The sequence below is a fragment of the Apostichopus japonicus genome, chromosome 14 (assembly GCF_037975245.1).
Source record: "Apostichopus japonicus isolate 1M-3 chromosome 14, ASM3797524v1, whole genome shotgun sequence".
Taxonomy (NCBI): Eukaryota; Metazoa; Echinodermata; class Holothuroidea; order Aspidochirotida; family Stichopodidae; genus Apostichopus; species Apostichopus japonicus.
Genome location: NC_092574.1, coordinates 14,151,985 through 14,170,521, shown reverse-complemented (window position 1 = coordinate 14,170,521; position 18,537 = coordinate 14,151,985). Strand labels below are relative to the sequence as shown.

The 18,537-nt window shown below is 38.3% G+C and overlaps 1 protein-coding gene across 2 annotated transcripts in view; it reads left to right on the top strand.

Annotated features, from left to right (window-relative positions):
- The window catches only part of LOC139979604 (uncharacterized), a 52,126-nt gene extending 34,870 nt beyond the window's left edge, over nt 1-17,256 (top strand). For both annotated transcript variants that reach the window (XM_071990572.1, XM_071990571.1), the window contains 11 exons: nt 1,464-1,689; nt 4,907-5,059; nt 6,098-6,277; nt 7,464-7,614; nt 9,241-9,362; nt 10,008-10,127; nt 10,488-10,672; nt 11,737-11,943; nt 12,134-12,206; nt 13,229-13,402; nt 14,592-17,256. In XM_071990572.1, the coding sequence (XP_071846673.1) occupies nt 1,464-1,689; nt 4,907-5,059; nt 6,098-6,277; nt 7,464-7,614; nt 9,241-9,362; nt 10,008-10,127; nt 10,488-10,672; nt 11,737-11,943; nt 12,134-12,206; nt 13,229-13,402; nt 14,592-16,058 (3,058 nt within the window). In that variant the 3' untranslated portion in view covers nt 16,059-17,256. The remainder of the gene's footprint in view (nt 1-1,463; nt 1,690-4,906; nt 5,060-6,097; nt 6,278-7,463; nt 7,615-9,240; nt 9,363-10,007; nt 10,128-10,487; nt 10,673-11,736; nt 11,944-12,133; nt 12,207-13,228; nt 13,403-14,591) is intronic.
- Nucleotides 17,257-18,537: the final 1,281 nt, after the last annotated feature.

Sequence of the window (18,537 nt, the reverse complement as noted above, 5' to 3'; positions counted from 1 at the left end):
TACACCTACCCACTTGTGGTGCACTTCAAAAACTCACTCTACCATAATTTTGTGTGTGACAATTTACTGCCCCCCCCCCCTAAAAGTTAATGATCATGCATGTTAAGGTGAAAGGGCATCATCGCTTGGTAAAAGTAGCCACCTTTATATGGTAGTTAATAATAGTATTGATAACCATCTTTTTATTGCTGTCAAGTAGGGCATGCAACTACTACCCAAGTTTTGGGTCAAAGACCCTCACTGGCATAAGCCTTGTGTATGCATACTGTAGTAAGCACGGTTTTAAACTTTAAAGTGACTTGTGTCCATGGAAGTTGAGTTTGTTAGTTTTACAGCATAGCTCAACAACATATAGAGGGCAGGAATATATACCCAACAGAAATATCACTAAATTTTCAGTACATATAAGTTTAGATTCAAAAGGTAGGTTGTAATCAAAGAAACAGAAACATCAACAAGGATACCAGAGAAAGTTTGAGAAGTAACAAACATTTTTATTGCATGTATAGTACATGCATTGTGGCTTCCATGAGATATGGGTCATAGGTCGTCACAGAACAATCAACTCTAACAAGTGCAATGGGTAGCAAAAATTATACGTGATGGTATCACAGTCCCCCAGAACAATTTACAGCGATTCAAATTAAGTCTGTATCTCGCATGATGCATTAAGAAAAGAAACCATGTTTAAAATATCCTGACCATTAGCATACTTAACTCGTTTAAATAAATAGAACTGAAGAATAAAATTAGTGTGTACAAAGTACAGCTGGTTTTTGGTGTAGATGTCAGTTTGGGGAATTTGAGGTTGAAGTGAAGAAGTCATGGAAGATTCTTTAGGAGGCACCTGGTTCTGTGCTGATTTGCCAAGGGAGGGGCGAACCTGTAGGCAAATTATCAGAGCCGTAGATTCGGCATTGGAAACTTTCTAAGCAAAGCGTGAACAAGGTTGGCGCGAAGCGTACAAACAAATTTTGGCCGAAAATGCCTCCCAGAACGATGGAAATGGCACTTCCCAGGCCTTGCAAGATGCATCTAAGCATTTTCTATTTGAAATTACTAGCAATATAAAAACGTACGAAAAAATATGCTCAAGGGGGGGCGGCCGCCCCCTTCCCCCCCCCCCCTTGGCTACGCGCCTGCTTTTGAAGGCTCGGATATCAGTCTGAAAATACTATGGTTCCTGTGTAAAGCACTGCTATGCATCTTTGAACTTGTGTAGCAGTTTGACTATTTTTACAGAGCATTTTGAAATGTTATACTTGATAAGTTATTCCCTGAGTTCATGTATATATAATGGAAAAAATAGCTTTTAAAAGGAAATTTTAAAGCAGAAGTTAAAGGAGGATATCATTTATGGTTGGATCAAGCATAATTTTCATCACAATTGCAGCGAGTGACGAACGTTATATTCATGCCATATTTTTTCCTATAAAATAAGATTTACCGTCTTTCTTAAACAGACTATTGACACCAGATAAAGTACTGCTACAGTTGAAGCATCGTTATGACAGAGAGGTCGACCAAAGCCAGAGGTCCGCTCTTAAGAAGATCCTGGAGAGAGATGAAGCCGCATCCCGTAGGATGGTCCTCTGTGTAGCAGGGGTGTGCGACTCCCACGATGAGAAGAGAGAGACGGGGAACAGAGATGACCAACAGCCTAGAGACGGAGAGAAGAGAGACAAACATGTGAGTGTTGCCGTGGGATCCCAGAATGACATGATAATCCTAAACCAATAATCCCATCTTTATATTTAAAGCTGTGATTGTCTTTTAGACCTTGCCAAGGTTTTTCACTCTTATTTGAAAGTTGAAACGGTTTAAATTTTTTTTATCATTATTTTAGGTCTAGGAATTAATGAAAATTCTTCCATTAAAGTTGTTTGATTTGTTTGATTTGTTTTTTATTTTTGAAGAGAATACTGTAGAGTTCGTAATCGATTTCCTGATCACTGTTTTGAATTAGACAACATGACTGACAAAACCATGGTAAAATTGTGGTATGGTAACAAATTTGTTGTAAAAATCAATGTAAATGATGATACTGATATGTAAAAATATAAATAAACAATCATGCATATTGCATCTAAAAAGTTTAGATCCTAAGTTTGAGACTATGAGGCATTACCTTTAGACAACCTGGCCTTACTTTCTTCTGTCTGAACAGCAAATTTTTGGGTTTTTTGGAAGAAATGTAGTAATATAACAAAGAATGACCAATATGTAAGCAGGTAGGAGAGAGATGTGTAGGTTGGTGAATAGAAAACCAGCTTTAAGGATGATATCAAAATGTCATTTTACCCATTTTTTTATTTTTTATAGTTACAATGCAATCTGAATGTGATGTAAGTGACTAGTCTTCCCTCAGAAAACCTTCCAAGGTTGATTTTGGTTGTCGAAACAGAAAGTTGGTAGTCTCTGGCGACCAGAAGGGTGTTAAATATTTGTCCCTTTGATATTTTTGTATAGATTTATAGAAATGTAAAGTGAAAAATATTGCTTTTCTGCAAACATTACAGGTTAAGTGTGACCAAAGTAGAACCTTGAGTATAGAATGGCATTCAATAGTACTTACTGTAGTACACAAAAACAAAATTCAAAGAATTTAAGTTTTATTGGATATGAGATCCGGTTCTCTTAGAATGAATGAAATCGAAAGATATGTACTCTCATACCGCAAAATTGTTGAATCTAAAGAAAAAGTATATAAATGGGGACCTTTTGTACACATGAGCTATTTTCTAAGCTAACAGTATCTTTGTCTGGATCAAGTCATGGTAAACATACACTGTGACAGAATTCATTTGAATAGTATATAAGTATATATTCACATCGCCAATAACAAGATTGCGGTTATTCAACACCATGCATATGTACCGTGATAGTGCGATTCTTCTGTGAATCTCTTCCATTGAAAATAAAAGAGAACTTTTTTTTTCCATTTTCAAGATTGCCAAAGCAAATGAATGAATGCACCATTCTATTTTATAGACTGTTGTAGCTCACTTGACTACGTAGTCCTGTTTGTGTAATTGTGGTCATATTGGCTAGCATGAGCCAGCCCTTCCTTTTTTTTCTTGTATTTTTGTTTTTTGAAACACACATTGTCTCTTTTTTTTAAGGTTAGGCAACCTTTGGATTGAAAACAGATTATTGTGGTGTTGGCCTGTTAACTTTTGAACTTAGAGAAGCAAGAAAACTTGTATGGCCCTATTATGCATACCATTATAGACGCACACAAGCACATGCATATCATATGCAGTACAATGTAAACAGCCTATTTAAAATGGTCTTTTTCACTTTTTGAAAGGTTCCCTTTAATCACAAACATTTATTATGTTGAGGTACTCCTTTTCCACAGGAATTAACAAAGGAATGAGCAAATTAACTTTTTGCGGCTCTATTTGTGCAGACACCACCTGCAAGAGCAAGTGTAGTATAGGCTATGTACGACTGTCCTGTACATTATTGAGACTAGCGATTGCTGGATACACTGTGTATTACAAGTATCTATACCTTTACAAACATATTTGTGCCCACTGACTTACACAAAACTTTCATTTGCTCATTCTTCACCAAAGGGCTAATTCCTGCGCAAAAGAAGTACCTTATCAGAATAAAGGTGATTGAAGGGAACCAGTCAAATGTGAATGAGATGATTTAGATAGGCCGTTGTGATAGTCATCGCATTGTGCCTCTCTTTATGATGGAATGCATAATACAGCTTTAATCTAGAGAACATGAGAGAGAGACTGTTGGTTCAAGTCCTGCTTGGTTGGGCTCTTAAATATGGTTGGGTAATGTCCTTCAGGAATGATCTCATTGCTTTCGGGTTTGAAATGGCTTTCAAATTGGTAAAATACAAAATGAGCTGGTAATATAATAGAATAGTCCAGAGGTAAAATTTAGTTTAGACTTATCATAAAGGGTTATATTTATCATTTTGGTGATATTTGAATTTGATTCCTACCAGGTATCATTTTTGAGATATTGATTGTTGAAAGTGCCTCAGTTTTGTAACATATAGATGAACTTGAAAACAAGTAAGCATGTCATATTTTCAACATTGACATGATTTTTTTTGGGGGGGGGGGGGGGTTTAGCTCTATTTTGCTTTCTGTTCTTTTGAACTTGCATTGGTAAAGGTTAAAACTTGAACTTTATTTTTCAGGAATATTAATGCAAGTTTAACATGGATAGAAATGCATATTCACATTTGAAAGTTCATGATCCCATCTTATACCAAAGTGAACTTGAATCAAACTAGGTGTGATGAAATTGATATAATTTACTTCGTTCCTGGCTTACCTGTCTCCTCACAACCTTAGCACCCGTTCTACCGTGCCTATAATGTCCATGGTAACCTTTTAACACTGTGCACCATTCATGTCCCTCCTTCTCATTCTACCATCTTAAGTGCCTACATGCATGTTTCGATTGGGATTTTTTCCTTCGAATTTAGTCCTTTCAGTAGCAGAAGTTTCGGGAGTTCTTTCTTCCATCAGATTCTGGAACTCTTTGACGTCTTTCCAGCCCGATAAGTATCCTTTTCTGGTATAAGGGTGTGATTTGGGTGCTGAAGGTGTGATGAAATAGATATAGACAATTAGTATTAAATGACTGGGATTTCATCAAAGTGGAGCAACTTGTTACAACTTTGCTTTACATCCTAGTTTTTCCTCCTCATTTGATTTTGAACATTATGATAATGGAATGAAGACCTAATGTAACATACTTTATTTTCAGTTCTGTGATGGTGTTTTGTCCGTTGCGAAGACTTTTTTCGTGAATAGATATGTCTTATGTAATATTTTCCAAGTTTTCTCCTCTCCTTTCCCTCTTCCACACACCTACATTAATGTTGCATCGATCTTAATGCTTTATTGCTGTTTTTGTTGTTTAACAGATGGTGCTTACAGATGGCTGGTACTCTCTGAAAACAATCATGGACGCCCCCATTACCGGTCTATTCGATGCTGGTAAAATAACTGTCGGAACAAAGCTTTGTCTGTTTGGTAGCGAGCTGATAGGGTCACAGGATGCCTGCTCTCCTTTAGAGGTTTGTTTAATAACATCGCATTATTTCTTGAACTCTTAAAGATTTTTATCAGATTTGTGTGGTGGTTTGAAAAATAATTAATTTCTTGTTAGACGATTTGTGTGGTGGTTTGAAAAATAATTAATTTCTTGTCAGACCACCAATACTGGATTCATGGCTTTTTAGTGGAACTTCAGATGGGTTGGGGGAGGGCAGGGGAGGGGGAGCATCACCTTTACTGTAACCAGGAGTCATCGGCATTTATGTATACTCATTTATATACTCCTGTTGTTGTACAGAATGTTTGGGTAGCATCAAGATTGCATATGAGTCATTCTTGCTGTTTACTTTCCTGTGAAAAGAAGAAAGATTATCCAAGAGTGGCTGACTGGCCACTGCTAATTCTTACAAAATGTCTCCTGGCGTATTTTCTCATTAATCTAAGCAGGTTTTTTTGTCCAGTTAATAGGAGAAATTGGCCCCTTCCCCTCTTGATCAGATCTTGTAGAACATGAATGATGCCGGTGCAATACATGGTTTTCCCATTTGAAATGATCTGTACTAAATTGTAAAATATTCCAAAATGTGATAAAACTATAGCCCATCTGATGTGAAGTGTATCCCAATTTTGAAGAATACCTGCCTTCATGAACAGTATTAATATCTTCCAGGCTGGTATTGATGTTGTTCCTTTTGGATTTTATATATATATATTGTTTATATATATTTAAAATATGTTCTTTGTCATATAAGCATATGAATCAAATGAATTGAAATAAGTTTGCTTTCAGATTGTAAGTTTTTAAGTATATGGTATCATAAAGCAGTCTTCATAGAATTTTTTTTTCCTCTAGTAAATATTTGAGAAAAACTTGACTGAGATAACCACGGCATATAGTCACATTCTTTTAACAAGAGCTGTCCTAAATTGTTCACTCATGTAGAAATTTTGGTAAATACTTTCCATTGCACTTTGGTAGTTCATATCAGATTAAATTATATCCCTGGGACATTCCTCATTTTCCTTTTATTTCTAAATTGCTTTTCTTCTCTCACCAGGCTCCGGATTCTCTGGCTCTAAAGATCTCATACAACTCGACACGGAGGGCGAGGTTTGACGCACGTCTAGGCATCCAGTCGGATCCTAGACCATTCCCAGTCCCGCTGAAATCAGTCCGTGGTAACGGAGGTGCGGTGGGGTGTGTCGATGTCATCATTGCCAGAGTCTATCCTATGCAGGTGAGCAGAACTCATTTTAACTGTACTGGTAGAGTATGCACAGCCAGACCAGTTACTGCCATGAAAGTATTTAAATATATTAAAAAATGCCATTTGGGCTTAATTAAAGCGCCCTGATTGGTCAATCTTGGTTTAACACAATTTTGATGTTTGTTTTTGATTACCATACTTTACTTCTCCAGTGTATTCCAATAAACATCTTTTGCAAAATGTTTATTAGCTAGTCAATGAAGGGAATAGGGGGGGAGGGGTTTAGCAAATATCCACTTTTGTTGTTGACCCTACTCAAAGTGATCTTCTGTGACAGACAACATAACAATAACATTGAAAGGAAAAATATTCCACACTGTGATAGTTGTAAACTCCATCTTGTTCCTAACTCATTTTGTTCCTAACTCAAGATATGTTTGATGGAATGGAACCAATTTTGTGCTGACCAAACCCTTGATTCTTCCCCAGGAGTAAGGATTAGAGCACCATGAAACAAGCATACTCTGAGCAATTTCAGTGGTATTTGCTTCAAAATTATCCTATATTTACAGTATGACTGTCTAAGTTTCCCATTTTCCAGCCAAGTGACATTTTTTGGCATTTTCTTTATTTTTGAGGTCCTATTTCTCAGCAATTGAAGATCCCACTTAGATTTCCAGGGGATGGGTTATTTCATGGTGCTCTAATCATGTCAGGAGTGTGGTAATTTTTTCTTGGAGAGGGTGGAGCAGCAGCTATCTGTGATTTGACACGGAAATGTCCCAGATATCTGATCAAGCACCTGTTAGTCATTGAGTTAAAACTACCTCCCAGGTTATTAAAAGACTTCAGTTACCATACAAGAAACATCAATGGCACTCCATACCTACTGAACTTGTGATTGCATTGCCAAGCAATGTATGAATTATGCCCAGAATAATAATAATATTTGCTTTTTATATAGCGCTTTATACCATCAATAGGTCTCAAAGTGCTTTACAGATGTTATATTACCCCTGGTCAATGATAACCTGTCCCAGAGACAATCCCTCCAGTCGACAGCAGTTATATACTGCGCCCAATGACAAGTTACCTCACAGGTACCCATTTAACCCCTGGGTGGAGAGAGGCAAGTGAGATAAAGCATCTTGCCCAAGGACACAACGTAATGAATAGAGATGGGTTATGCAATGTGTCGTGATTGGTCTCTCTTCAGTACATGGAGAAATACCCGGACGGCTCATCGGTGTTCAGGAGTCTGAGAGCGGAGGAAAGAGCAGCGGCTGAGTTCCTGAAGACAAAACAAAGGAAGATGGAGATAATCTACAGCCAGATTCAAAAGAAATTTGAAGAGAAGAATTCAAAAGGTACTACTTCAATGTCATGTTACGGTTCAGTTAACCGCAGCAGGGATAACCTTGGTTTAGAACCTTTGGCTGCGTTTTTGTGGCGTAAGTTCACTCGCCATCATAGATGCCCGAAGAGAGGCTTTTTGGTTAGTTTATTGTCTTACAGTCGTAACAGATGATTAAGAATCTGCAAAATTCTTGTTCTTCTCAAGGCAAACATCAACCCTTAGGCCTACCTTACTGTCATAGCAGATGTACCTAGCCTATATGCAAGCCACATTGTATATAAATATGATAAGATAGTAATGATGGTTGTGCTGGCAACACCGATGGTACGCAGTTATCCAGAAAGAAAGTTATGTGCTCAACATGCCTGAGAAACTAACAAAACAAGCTGTAACATTCACATTTTACATCTCAAAACAAAGTTTTGAAAAGAGTGCTTCCTTTAAAAGTCTTTCCTGGAAAGAGTCTGCCCAGATTGTGGATTTGATCTGTTGAGGCAAAGAATATTTAAGGGATTGGGACTGAAGTTGGCATTGCTGTCACATATTGTCTCTAAATACTGGCTATTTACCACTCTTTGGAAAGAAAGAAAAATTTCCTAGACTTTTGTATTACTGGTATGAATCTGGTGACAACGACAACAAACAAAATCAAGTCTGAATTAAAACTAAGAGTTGGATCAAGTGAAAGGAGGGCTTTCTTTCTAAAAAATATGCTCAGAGGAAGGGGTTTGAAGGAAGGAGACTTAAAGGGTATCCTTGGTTGTTCTATAAACCAATCAGATGTCACATTTTTATGCCTTTAGTTATTTCTGTTGTTGTTCGATCGTAAATGGTGTTATATTTCGTACATTTTCACCTCTTTAACCTTACGTATGAGACTGTTTAAGAAGCCAACTGGTCTTGGTAGCAAACCCAGTGTAATTAGCCTGTTGATTTAAACAACACTATTTGTCAAAGTAATGTGATCCTTCCAAGTACATTTAACATGTTCCTCTGAGACAAGCTACTTTTCTGCTTAAAGCTGGACTTATTGATGTCACATTCAAGTCATTGCATACATCATACTTTGAGCTATGTGAGGAGGAAGGTTTTGTGTGCTAACATGAACTATTAATCTCATATAGCACTCCTTTTTATCCAATGTATGTCATCAAAAGACAAAACATAGTTAAAATTGATTTAAACTGCCTCAAATTGTACAGCACCTTTTCATCCCTGAATGTCCGTACACATTGTTGACGATAAAAAATGCATCTAAGCAAAGAAAGCATCTACAGTAGTATGCATAGCAGACAGTTAAATAAGAAAGTAAAATTTACAGATGGCGCTATTCATGAATGGAGAGTAATGATCTCACATAGTTCAATGAAAGCTGTATGGTTGCTTTTATGGCAGGTTCTATTCAAAATCCACTGGCAACCCCCCCCCCCCCTCTCTTCCCTGCACAGAATTGGCTATGTAGGGATCACCAACCCCATCTAAGGGCTCAGTTGGCAGACTGCAGGGCTTGTAAACCTGAAAGTTATTGATTTGAATCCCATTGTTTGTGTATTACCCAGTCATGTTTCTGCTTTTCATTTGCTTATACCTGTATCCAGTGCCTATTGACAATTCCTTCTGTTTTTTGTTGTTGTAGCTCTTGTGAAAAAGAATACCAAACAAGCTAGGAAGTTCACACAAGAAGAGGTAAAGTCTATGACAACGGGAGCAGACTTGTTTACTGCCCTCTCAGGGGCATGTGACCCAGGATCTTTGGAGGTAAACAAACATGTGTTGCATGGGAATCCCCCAACCCCACCCCGCCCTCACCCCCTTTCCTCTCCCTCTCAAAAAAGTGCAGATATTAACAGTTCAGAAATGACACTGCCACCAGAAGAACCTAGTACATTGTAGTAGCACACTTTCAGGTTGGATCTTTTCAGGATATAACTGAGCTTCGTATGTAGGATTTTGATGTAAAATAATTTTTACGGTCATTCGGTGGGCAAAAAATATCTGTATTTATCTTTATTAATCTGTCTGTTTATATCATGATAAGTTCCACTCTCTGTTTTCTGTGATGCATTCAAATATTTTGCAGTATAAGAAGACAGTTTGAAGTAACTCACCACGATGAACCTTCCATCCATCGTATTCTGAAATGAAGGAGCGAGAAGTCTCCCATCCAGATGACCTTTGTGCCTCTCCCTGCCAATAACTTTTCCGATGATATCTGCTCCCAGTGTTTCTCCTGATGCATACAGAGGTGCAGAGGGGGATGGGGATATGGGGTTTGGATGGAGTGTCAGAATTTTGAAATCTGAATTTAATTTCTGTTCTAATGTTATTTGCCATGGCAGTGGTATCATGACTTAATGTTGATGTTAATGGTTAATGTTAACATGGTTAATGTTTCCTCTGCAGGCATGTCTAAATCCACGACAGATACGTGTTCTTCAGGATCATCAGCAATCTCTCCGAGAGAAGCAGAACCGAGATCTTCAGGAGGAACTGAGGAATACGATGGCCAAACAAGGTGCAGAGGTGAGATGAGTGGGAAAGTATTTGATGGATTTGTCGATTTGAATAAAAAAGTAGTGAATGAAATCATGTCGAGATTCTGTTGAGTAAGAGAGGTTATTAGTCGATTTGAATAAAAAGTAGTGAAAGAATTCCTGTTGAGAGAGAGAGAGTTTATTAGTAAACAAGCATTTATGGAGAAGCAAACTTCTGTTGAGAAATATTTCCATTTTTGCTTTGTGTGTTACATTATTACCAAAATGCCACGAAGTATGGACCTTGCTCTTAACAATCCAATTTTTACAATAGAATTTGCAGGAAAAGTGTTTCTCATAAAGCTGTTTTTGTTTAATCCTTTGGTGTCTCTTGACTTTGATGCTGCAGGGTGCTCTGGAGAGGAAAGTGACAACGGTGGTGAAAATGAGAATCAGTGACTATTATGGGAAGAAACAGGGATACCCACCTGCTTCATCAATGTTGACCATCTGGAGACCATCAGAAGACCTGATGACTCAGCTGACAGAAGGAAAGAGATTTCAAATTACTAGTCTTTCTGCATCTAATGCCAGGTGAGGACATGTTAAGCACTGCTAATACAGTTCCAATTCCTGCCCCCCCCCTCTCAGACTACCCTCACCTCCTCATTCCTCAAATTACTAGTCTGTCTGCATCTGGTGCCAGGTGAGGACATGTTAAGCACTGCTTATACAGCTCCAATTTCTGCCCCCCCCCCTAGACTACCCCCAACTCCTCATTCCTCAAATTACTAGTGACCTGTCTGCATCTAATGCCAGGTGAGGACATCTTAGGCACTGATAATACAGCTCCAATTCCTGCCCCCCCCCCTAGACTACCCCAACTCCTCATTCCTCAAATTACTAGTGACCTGTCTGCATCTAATGCCAGGTGAGGACATCTTAGGCACTGATAATACAGCTCCAATTCCTGCCCCCCCCCCTAGACTACCCCCAACTCCTCATTCCTAAAATTACTAGTGACCTGTATGCATCTAATGCCAGGTGAGGACATCTTAGGCACTGCTTATACAGCTCCAGTTCCTGCCCCCCTCCCTGCCTAGACTACCCCCACCTCCTCATTCCTCAAATTACTAGTCTGTCTGCATCAGGTGCCAGGTGATGATATGTTAGGCACTGCTTGTACAGTTCCAATTCCTGCCCCCCCAACCCCGACTATCCCCACCTCATTCCTCAAATCTGCTAGAAAGTCAAGTAATTGTCATGTATGTTAGCCTTACAGGAATGCATGCTACTGCTCCACACAGCTCACTTTTTGTTACAAAGATAGTACTTGATATTTGTAGCTCATCTTTATGTTTGGAAATAAGTCGAGGGGTGGGGGTGGGTGGTTGGTTGGTTGTCACAAATTTTACAGTTGTTAGTTTTGCCAAATTTTACCAAGCTAAAGTATGGGGACATTACTAATGATATTGAAAGGTCTTTTTAATCCATGCACTTTCCTTAAATAAGTCCATCTCTCTCAAGGATATAAAGTTCTCATTCTCAGAGAGTCCACAATCTGTGAGGGAAACACTTAGGTTTGCCACGTTGCAAAACGAAATCACGTTAATATTAAACTGAGGTAAATTTTAATACGTCTTTCAACACTTACACAGATTTCAGTCGGGTTCATGCAGTGCCCATTTGTCATCTACCAGATCAACCCGATATATGGAACGGTCGAACCAAGAGAACGTGCTGGAAAAGATTTACCATGCTAGACAGGTCACATCATTATCTGACCTGACAAACGGATGCCATCAGTCAGTATACGGAGAAGTGGATGTGGTAGGACTGGTGGTATCAGTCCAAAATGATAGAGGGTAAGAACCATCATATGAAAGAGTATTTGTCTGTATCTGTTGTAGCGATTTCAAGGAAGATGCTTTTATTATATTTGTCCTCAGTTGTCTTCCTCTTTCAGTAGTTGTGTATCATAGAGAATTTTTACACAACCATTTTCTGTTTGTTTTACAACTACTCTACCTATCATTTGTTATGTCTTTTTCTCAGTCACTCACAGAAAGTGTACATCTCCGATCATACTGGTAACTTTGTTGAGATCAGAGTCTGGAATGGACTGAGGGTAGGTCAATTATCTCTGTAATCATTCTTCTTAAGTACTTAACATAGTTTTCTGTATTCTTGTACTTTCATTTCCGTTGGTCAAAAGTAGCTGGTTTTATTTCATCACTACATTTTGATTTGTTATTTCAGTCAGACTAGATATTTCTGCAATGTACAAATCTTATGACGCTATTAACTGTTCCATGAAAAATTAGCAAGTAGGCTTTATTTTGCTACAGCAGTTAATGATGAGAAGAACTTTAACCTTGATTGTTATATGGGAAAAAGGTTAGACTGGTTACATTTTCCAACTAATTTTTGGTAGTTTTCAAGCCAAAATACTGATGGTTTTAAACTATCTCTTACCACATTAAAGGGTTATTCTGGTGGCAGTTAATGTGACACTTATATGGAAAAGAACAATATGCTACACAGTTAGATGCAAACCCCATATCAATATCTTGTCCCTTACTCAAGATATGGTTGATTTAATGGAAACTGTTTTGGCTGGCTTAGTCATTGACTCTTCCTGGTGTGAATCACTGTCGATGGTCTGTGATGTCATAATGTCAAGTTTTCCTATTAATTATTATCTTCTTGTTGATTTATCCTCGAAACATGATACCTTTAGAATGTTGACTTGAGCTGCTGAGGTTTTTTCTGTTTTAAAATTTTCATTCAAATCTGACAATATTTTCAATTTTCTAGAAATATGATATTCCTCTTTTAGAAGTGAATTAAATATAATAATAAAGAAGGAGAGGAAAAAAGACATCAATTACTAGGCAATCAAATATTTTGTCAAGAAAGCTATAATCCTAGAGCAAAGTGGCTGGTCAACTTCCTGATAGCTTACGACCTGGAAGATGCTGATGGTTTCTTTGACGTCCCAGTCGAGCCCAAGGGTGGACAAATCCACTCCATGCTCCTGGATAAATGTTTCTCTTCCATTAAATTCCTTCATAAATCACCTAACCAAGATTGCATTCTTTATGATATTCGAAAGTGAGAGACTGTTTACTTCTGTCATTCTACCTCCAGTCCCATCACCTTGAAGAAGTGGTTAAAGCCAGTCACTTCATAGCTGCCTCTAACCTCCAGATGAGGAGTTCCAGTTCAATCACTCTCCACGTTTCAGAACTGTCAGTGATATCTTCCAACCCTAAATCTAAGCTCTTTCAAGAAGCACTACAGGAACTGAGGAATCAAATCAAGGTATGTTTTCAGGATTAATTTTATGAACATGTATCTTGTCAGTTCCTTGTTGAAGTTGGTTTGTACTGTAATTATTATGTTGTCTCCTCCCCTGAATTTAGCTTCATATTACTGTTGCAGTGATATCTGAATGATCGACTAGGCCAGGGCTTTTTCATTAATTAGGGCCAGAGAAAGAAAAATCGGTTGGAGCAAAATTCCAGAAAGAATAAAAAATCTCATCATACTAGATTGAGCAATGTGCAAGGTAGGCTGTTAGGGGACTCAAACCCAGGTCCTTAATGGTCTGCATAGCCGGGTTAGTGTAGGACTGCTGCTCCATTTCTTTTATTATACAGGCTTTAATGAAATCTTTGGTGGGCAGGTCCCTTTGTTGAGAACCTCTGGAATAGGTTAAGTTGCAATTTGTCTTTTATTTTGTTACAAACTTGTGGTCCATATTTTGACCAATGGACAGATGAGTTTAAGACCTTCTCTGTCTGTTATTTAAGGCCACCAAGATGCCACCAGGAACAACAGATTTTAAAACATAGTTTGCAATACAGCAATGTAATCACTACGATACATTTGTGGGACACAACTAATTTTCTGTATGGGATTAAGTGGTAACTACTTCACTGTTAGAAGCAAGGAACTGGTAGCTACTTCAAAAGTCTACGTAGGATGAGAGGTATCCAGTCATGTGTGAACCTATATGGTTTAGTGATAGCAACAACCCATTACAGAATGCTGATTGGTATTTAAAATCACACAAGGTATTTAACACTGTTGTTTTAGTGGCACACTGTCCATCTCTGCATTATCCTTCTGCCTTGTGAAATCTGAATTTCCTAGATAGTTTGCTCAGTCAGAGATACTAATAGTGAATGATTTTCAATTTCAAGAAGTGTGTAGTCAGTTCCTTTATCTTGCCACCATGTATTTTTTCTTTCCAATTCTAGGGTTGCCAAAATTGACTGCAATATAACTTTCCTGAAGATACACATCCCTCACCCCTCCTCTTAAATCTGAATTATTTGTCATGCAGGGTTGAAGTTACCTGGTATATATAGCAAAAGTTTACCTATTAAACCTAAACATTACATAACATAACACTAATTGAACACACACACAAACAGCATTGCCACATTTAATATTTAAATTATCTGTCATATCATGATACTAAACTTCTTTCCTTCTTTTCAAACAGGACGTCAAAGAGCTGTTGCAGACGACTGAGGGCAGGATTTCACAACTAGCTAACGGGGAAAGTAGACAAGTAATGAGAACACCCAGTAGTGTGAATAGATTACAGAGGGGGGCTGGTTCAACGGAGAGATCTGTTAGTCCAACGAAACACTTTGTACCGTTTCAAAGGGTGCAGAGGACACCGAGAAGCTCCACTCAACAACGAGAACTGGAGAATGTAACCCCTGTAAGAGGTCACATCACTGACGAGGGCCTCTCCTCTAGTACCCCAGAAGAGGGCATTTCAGCTAAGAAGGAGGACATTGAAAGAAGGAGCAGTCTGCTGGCTAGAATACCCTCCCCTCCCCCTTTGACCCCTCTACCAAACAAGCCATCTTCTCGTCTCAGGAGAGGGTTCAAAACACCGAGGAGAAGTTGTGAGACAGAAAATGAGATGAAGTTAAGCGAGAAAATGCTGAACCTACCGTTGGATCAAAAGAACAGCGCTGGTAACAGGAACAGCAATAAGCAAAATGATATTTCAATGTCGCCCTCTGTTTGTGATGAAGAATTACCTGACACTCTACCAAGCATTACAAAGGATCAAGTGGTGGGGAATTCCCCTGAGGTAATGACAGACACCCAACAAGCTAGAGAGGAGATATCTGAACTAACAGATGGGGAACTTTTGGAGCTGCAAGAGGGTTGGTCTGAATCTCTTTCGTCCCCATCCTCCAAGGAAACCGAGGAGACCAGAGTCAACTGTTCCTATAAAGGAGCTAGCAAGGATAAGAGTGATGAGAAGAAATCATCGGTTGAAGGGGGAGAGGCGGAGGAGAAAGAGAAAGATGAATCTTTGGTCTCAGACATGAACGGGAGCAACGTGGATGAAGGTGTAGTGAAAGAGGAGAAAGGTCCTGTTGAGGTCACTAGGGATGACCGTAGTCACACTGGAGTGAAATCCTTGTCTAGGAGAAAAAGAACCAGAAAAATTGTAACAGAGGAAGAAGGAAATAAGAGAAGAAAACAGTGTCAAGATTCTTGCCAACTTTTATCAAGCACTAATAATGATTTATCTTCTGGGCTTGCTACCTTTAAAGAGGGTTTTCACGGACAGATATTGCAAAGCAAAGAGGAGAAATCAGTCAGGAATCAGGAAGAAAAAGTTAAAGAAATTTGTGTCGATACGAGCAAGATGCCTTCAGGGGCCAAGATGGAAAACTGCGAGAAGGCAAACGGGAATTTGAAGAATCAGGATTCAGTTTCGTCTGACTTTGAATCTCAAAACATTGAGATGAGAGATGATTCAGAGGCATCCCAGAGCCAGAGCCGTGAAGCTCCATCTCAGAAAGGGAAGAGGCAGAGAAAGACTAAAAGGTCAAACGTTAACCTTGCACTCTTGGATGAGATTAATCTACAGGAATCTCCTGAAAATGAAGGACTCTCTCGCAGACTAAGAAGAAAACCAAGACCTTGTTACAGAGAATGAAAAATGCTCGTCTTTAAAACAATCTTTATGGTTTGATAGGCAATTTAGTGAGATAGTGCAGACACGACCAGTTCCAAGTAAACGGTACACTAGGAAGTCCAAGCAACACAAACACAAAGGTTTTTGCTTTGGGAAGTTAAACTCCTTATCATTTGATAAATATGTGTTACAAGGGTAGACCTCAGTATGACGATTTTCATCATTCGGAGATGCCAACGGTGGGGGAGGGGGTGGGGGAGGAGGGGAAGGATGGTAGGTAAAACCACATTCAAACACAGATCTGTTGAAAGGATTCTAAAGTTACAAACGTGTGTATCCTCATTTCAATGTTATTCAAAATTGCTTGATTTTCAAACCATGACAACAACCAATGGTGCACTTAGTTACGAAAACCTAACATGTTTCTTACCAACGGTTTTCTTTAAAGATCTGTTTTCCCTTCAAGCCACACTCCTAAAAAAGGACGGAAATTTCACTATGTGCAATTAAGTATGAAAAAAAGTGAGATTTTTCCCATAGAGATGGAGAAAGCAACATTTTTTAATTACTTAGTACTAGACTAGTGTAGAGTAGATTTTTTTTTAACCGAATTATTGTATAATTGAGGGTTTACTGAATTGTTAGAACGTGTTTTTCTTATATCAGTTTCTCTTCAATCATTATTTACAAACTACTAAAAAAAGCACATAATTCCTGCCAATATCTTACATTTATGCAAATATAATTTCCTTATTTTTTTTTTTATTATAGAGTTTTAGAAATTCGTTATTCGCACAAAAGTTTGAAATAAACATTTAATCGAAATATGTCGAAGAAACAACCAAAGTATGTGTTTTTGCTTCTTTTTTTTTCTTTCTTTGTTTTTTGTGTTTGAAAATTTATGTAATTTACTGAAAAAAATATCAGCTTTAATGGGATATGAAAGTCTGAAATTTCGAACACGTGTATTAAAAGAGTTCGTGAATTGAAGTATATAAATCCAATCCCCCAGCTTCATAATTTCGTTATTCGTGCAAAAGTTCGAAATAAACATTAAATCGAAATATGTCGAAAAAACAACCAAAGTATGTGTTTTTGCTTCTTCTTGCTTATCTTTGTTTTTGAAAATTTATGTAATTTACTGAAATAATCACATTTAATGGGATATGAAAGTCTGAAATTTCGAACACGTGTTTTAAAAGAGTTTGTGAATTGAAATATATAAATCAAATCCTCCAGCTTCATTATTTGTTTCTTTGTTGTGATATAAAATATTAAAAGAAATTCATTTTTCGATAAGGTCATTGTCGCCTGTGATGCTTTACATAGACTACTGTAGTAGTCCGGAAACTTTTAGGCCCATGCCCATACCCTTTTTGAAAGAATTTGGCCCTTCCTTCACCTTTGAAATCTTGTGCAATTCACTGGTCCGATATGTTGCTTTTTATTTGCTCTGTATCCTGGGCCTTCTATAAAATAAAGACTTCGTTTTATAGAACAGGGTTGGCGATCTTATACCGTGCAGGAAGTGACATGTTGAAGACCCCCTTAATTTCGCACTTATTGTTCTATGTCAGGGGTTCCCTAATTGGGGTGCATGAACCCCCACGGGGTGCGTGAGTCCATCCCAGGGGGTTCGTGAGACGTTTCTGAAAGTCAAAACTAGAGTACTGTTTGTTGAACTAAAAATCTGATATATCATATAATTTGGTAATGTTACCTATTGACCAACTCTTTTCGCGTTCAATACGCATATGTTGCCATAGTAGTACCGTACCGTGCATGTTTTAAAAAAACAGGAGCATCCGTCTCATCGTGTGTGATGGGTGATCGATGCGTTATACAATTCGTGATCTGATCTTCAAGTTTCCAAATAAATATTTGTTCATCTCTTGTTTTAATACACTATGAACCTGATCTTTTACGAAGCACTGTTACGCGTGTTATAGTATAATAATGACTCAGATCGAGTCTCGAAAAGTTGGGGGTTCATGGATAACTCTGACATCCACAGGGGGGTTCGTGGGGGGATAAAGTTAGGGAAACCCTGTTCTATGTGCTTACCTTCATAGATGCGTAGTCTGTCGATCTCATTTGTCACACATGTGACGTCATGTAAGGGCAGGTCATCAATCACAGTGTTCACAGTAGCGACAAATGGTAAACAAAAGAATGAAGTACTTTTCATTGATCTCCATTCAGCATCGTTTGCTCTGGTTTATGTTTTTATTTTATTTTATTTATTTTTCTCGTGATATAAAGAAACATGAAAAGAAAGAATCAGTCAGAACTCTGGAAGTAAGTGGGATGGTTGATGTTGATGACAGATAACATAGTGGGGGTGTACGGGGCTTCGGGGAAAAATTCTCAGTTCCATCCGATGATGAAGGTAGTAGGGGCATGAACATGCGCCAGATGCGAATGAAGGATTTTTGTAAAGATAGTGAGGGCCCTGGGGTCGTTGAAGCATTTTACCATGTAGGTGGTGTCTGTGGTCCCC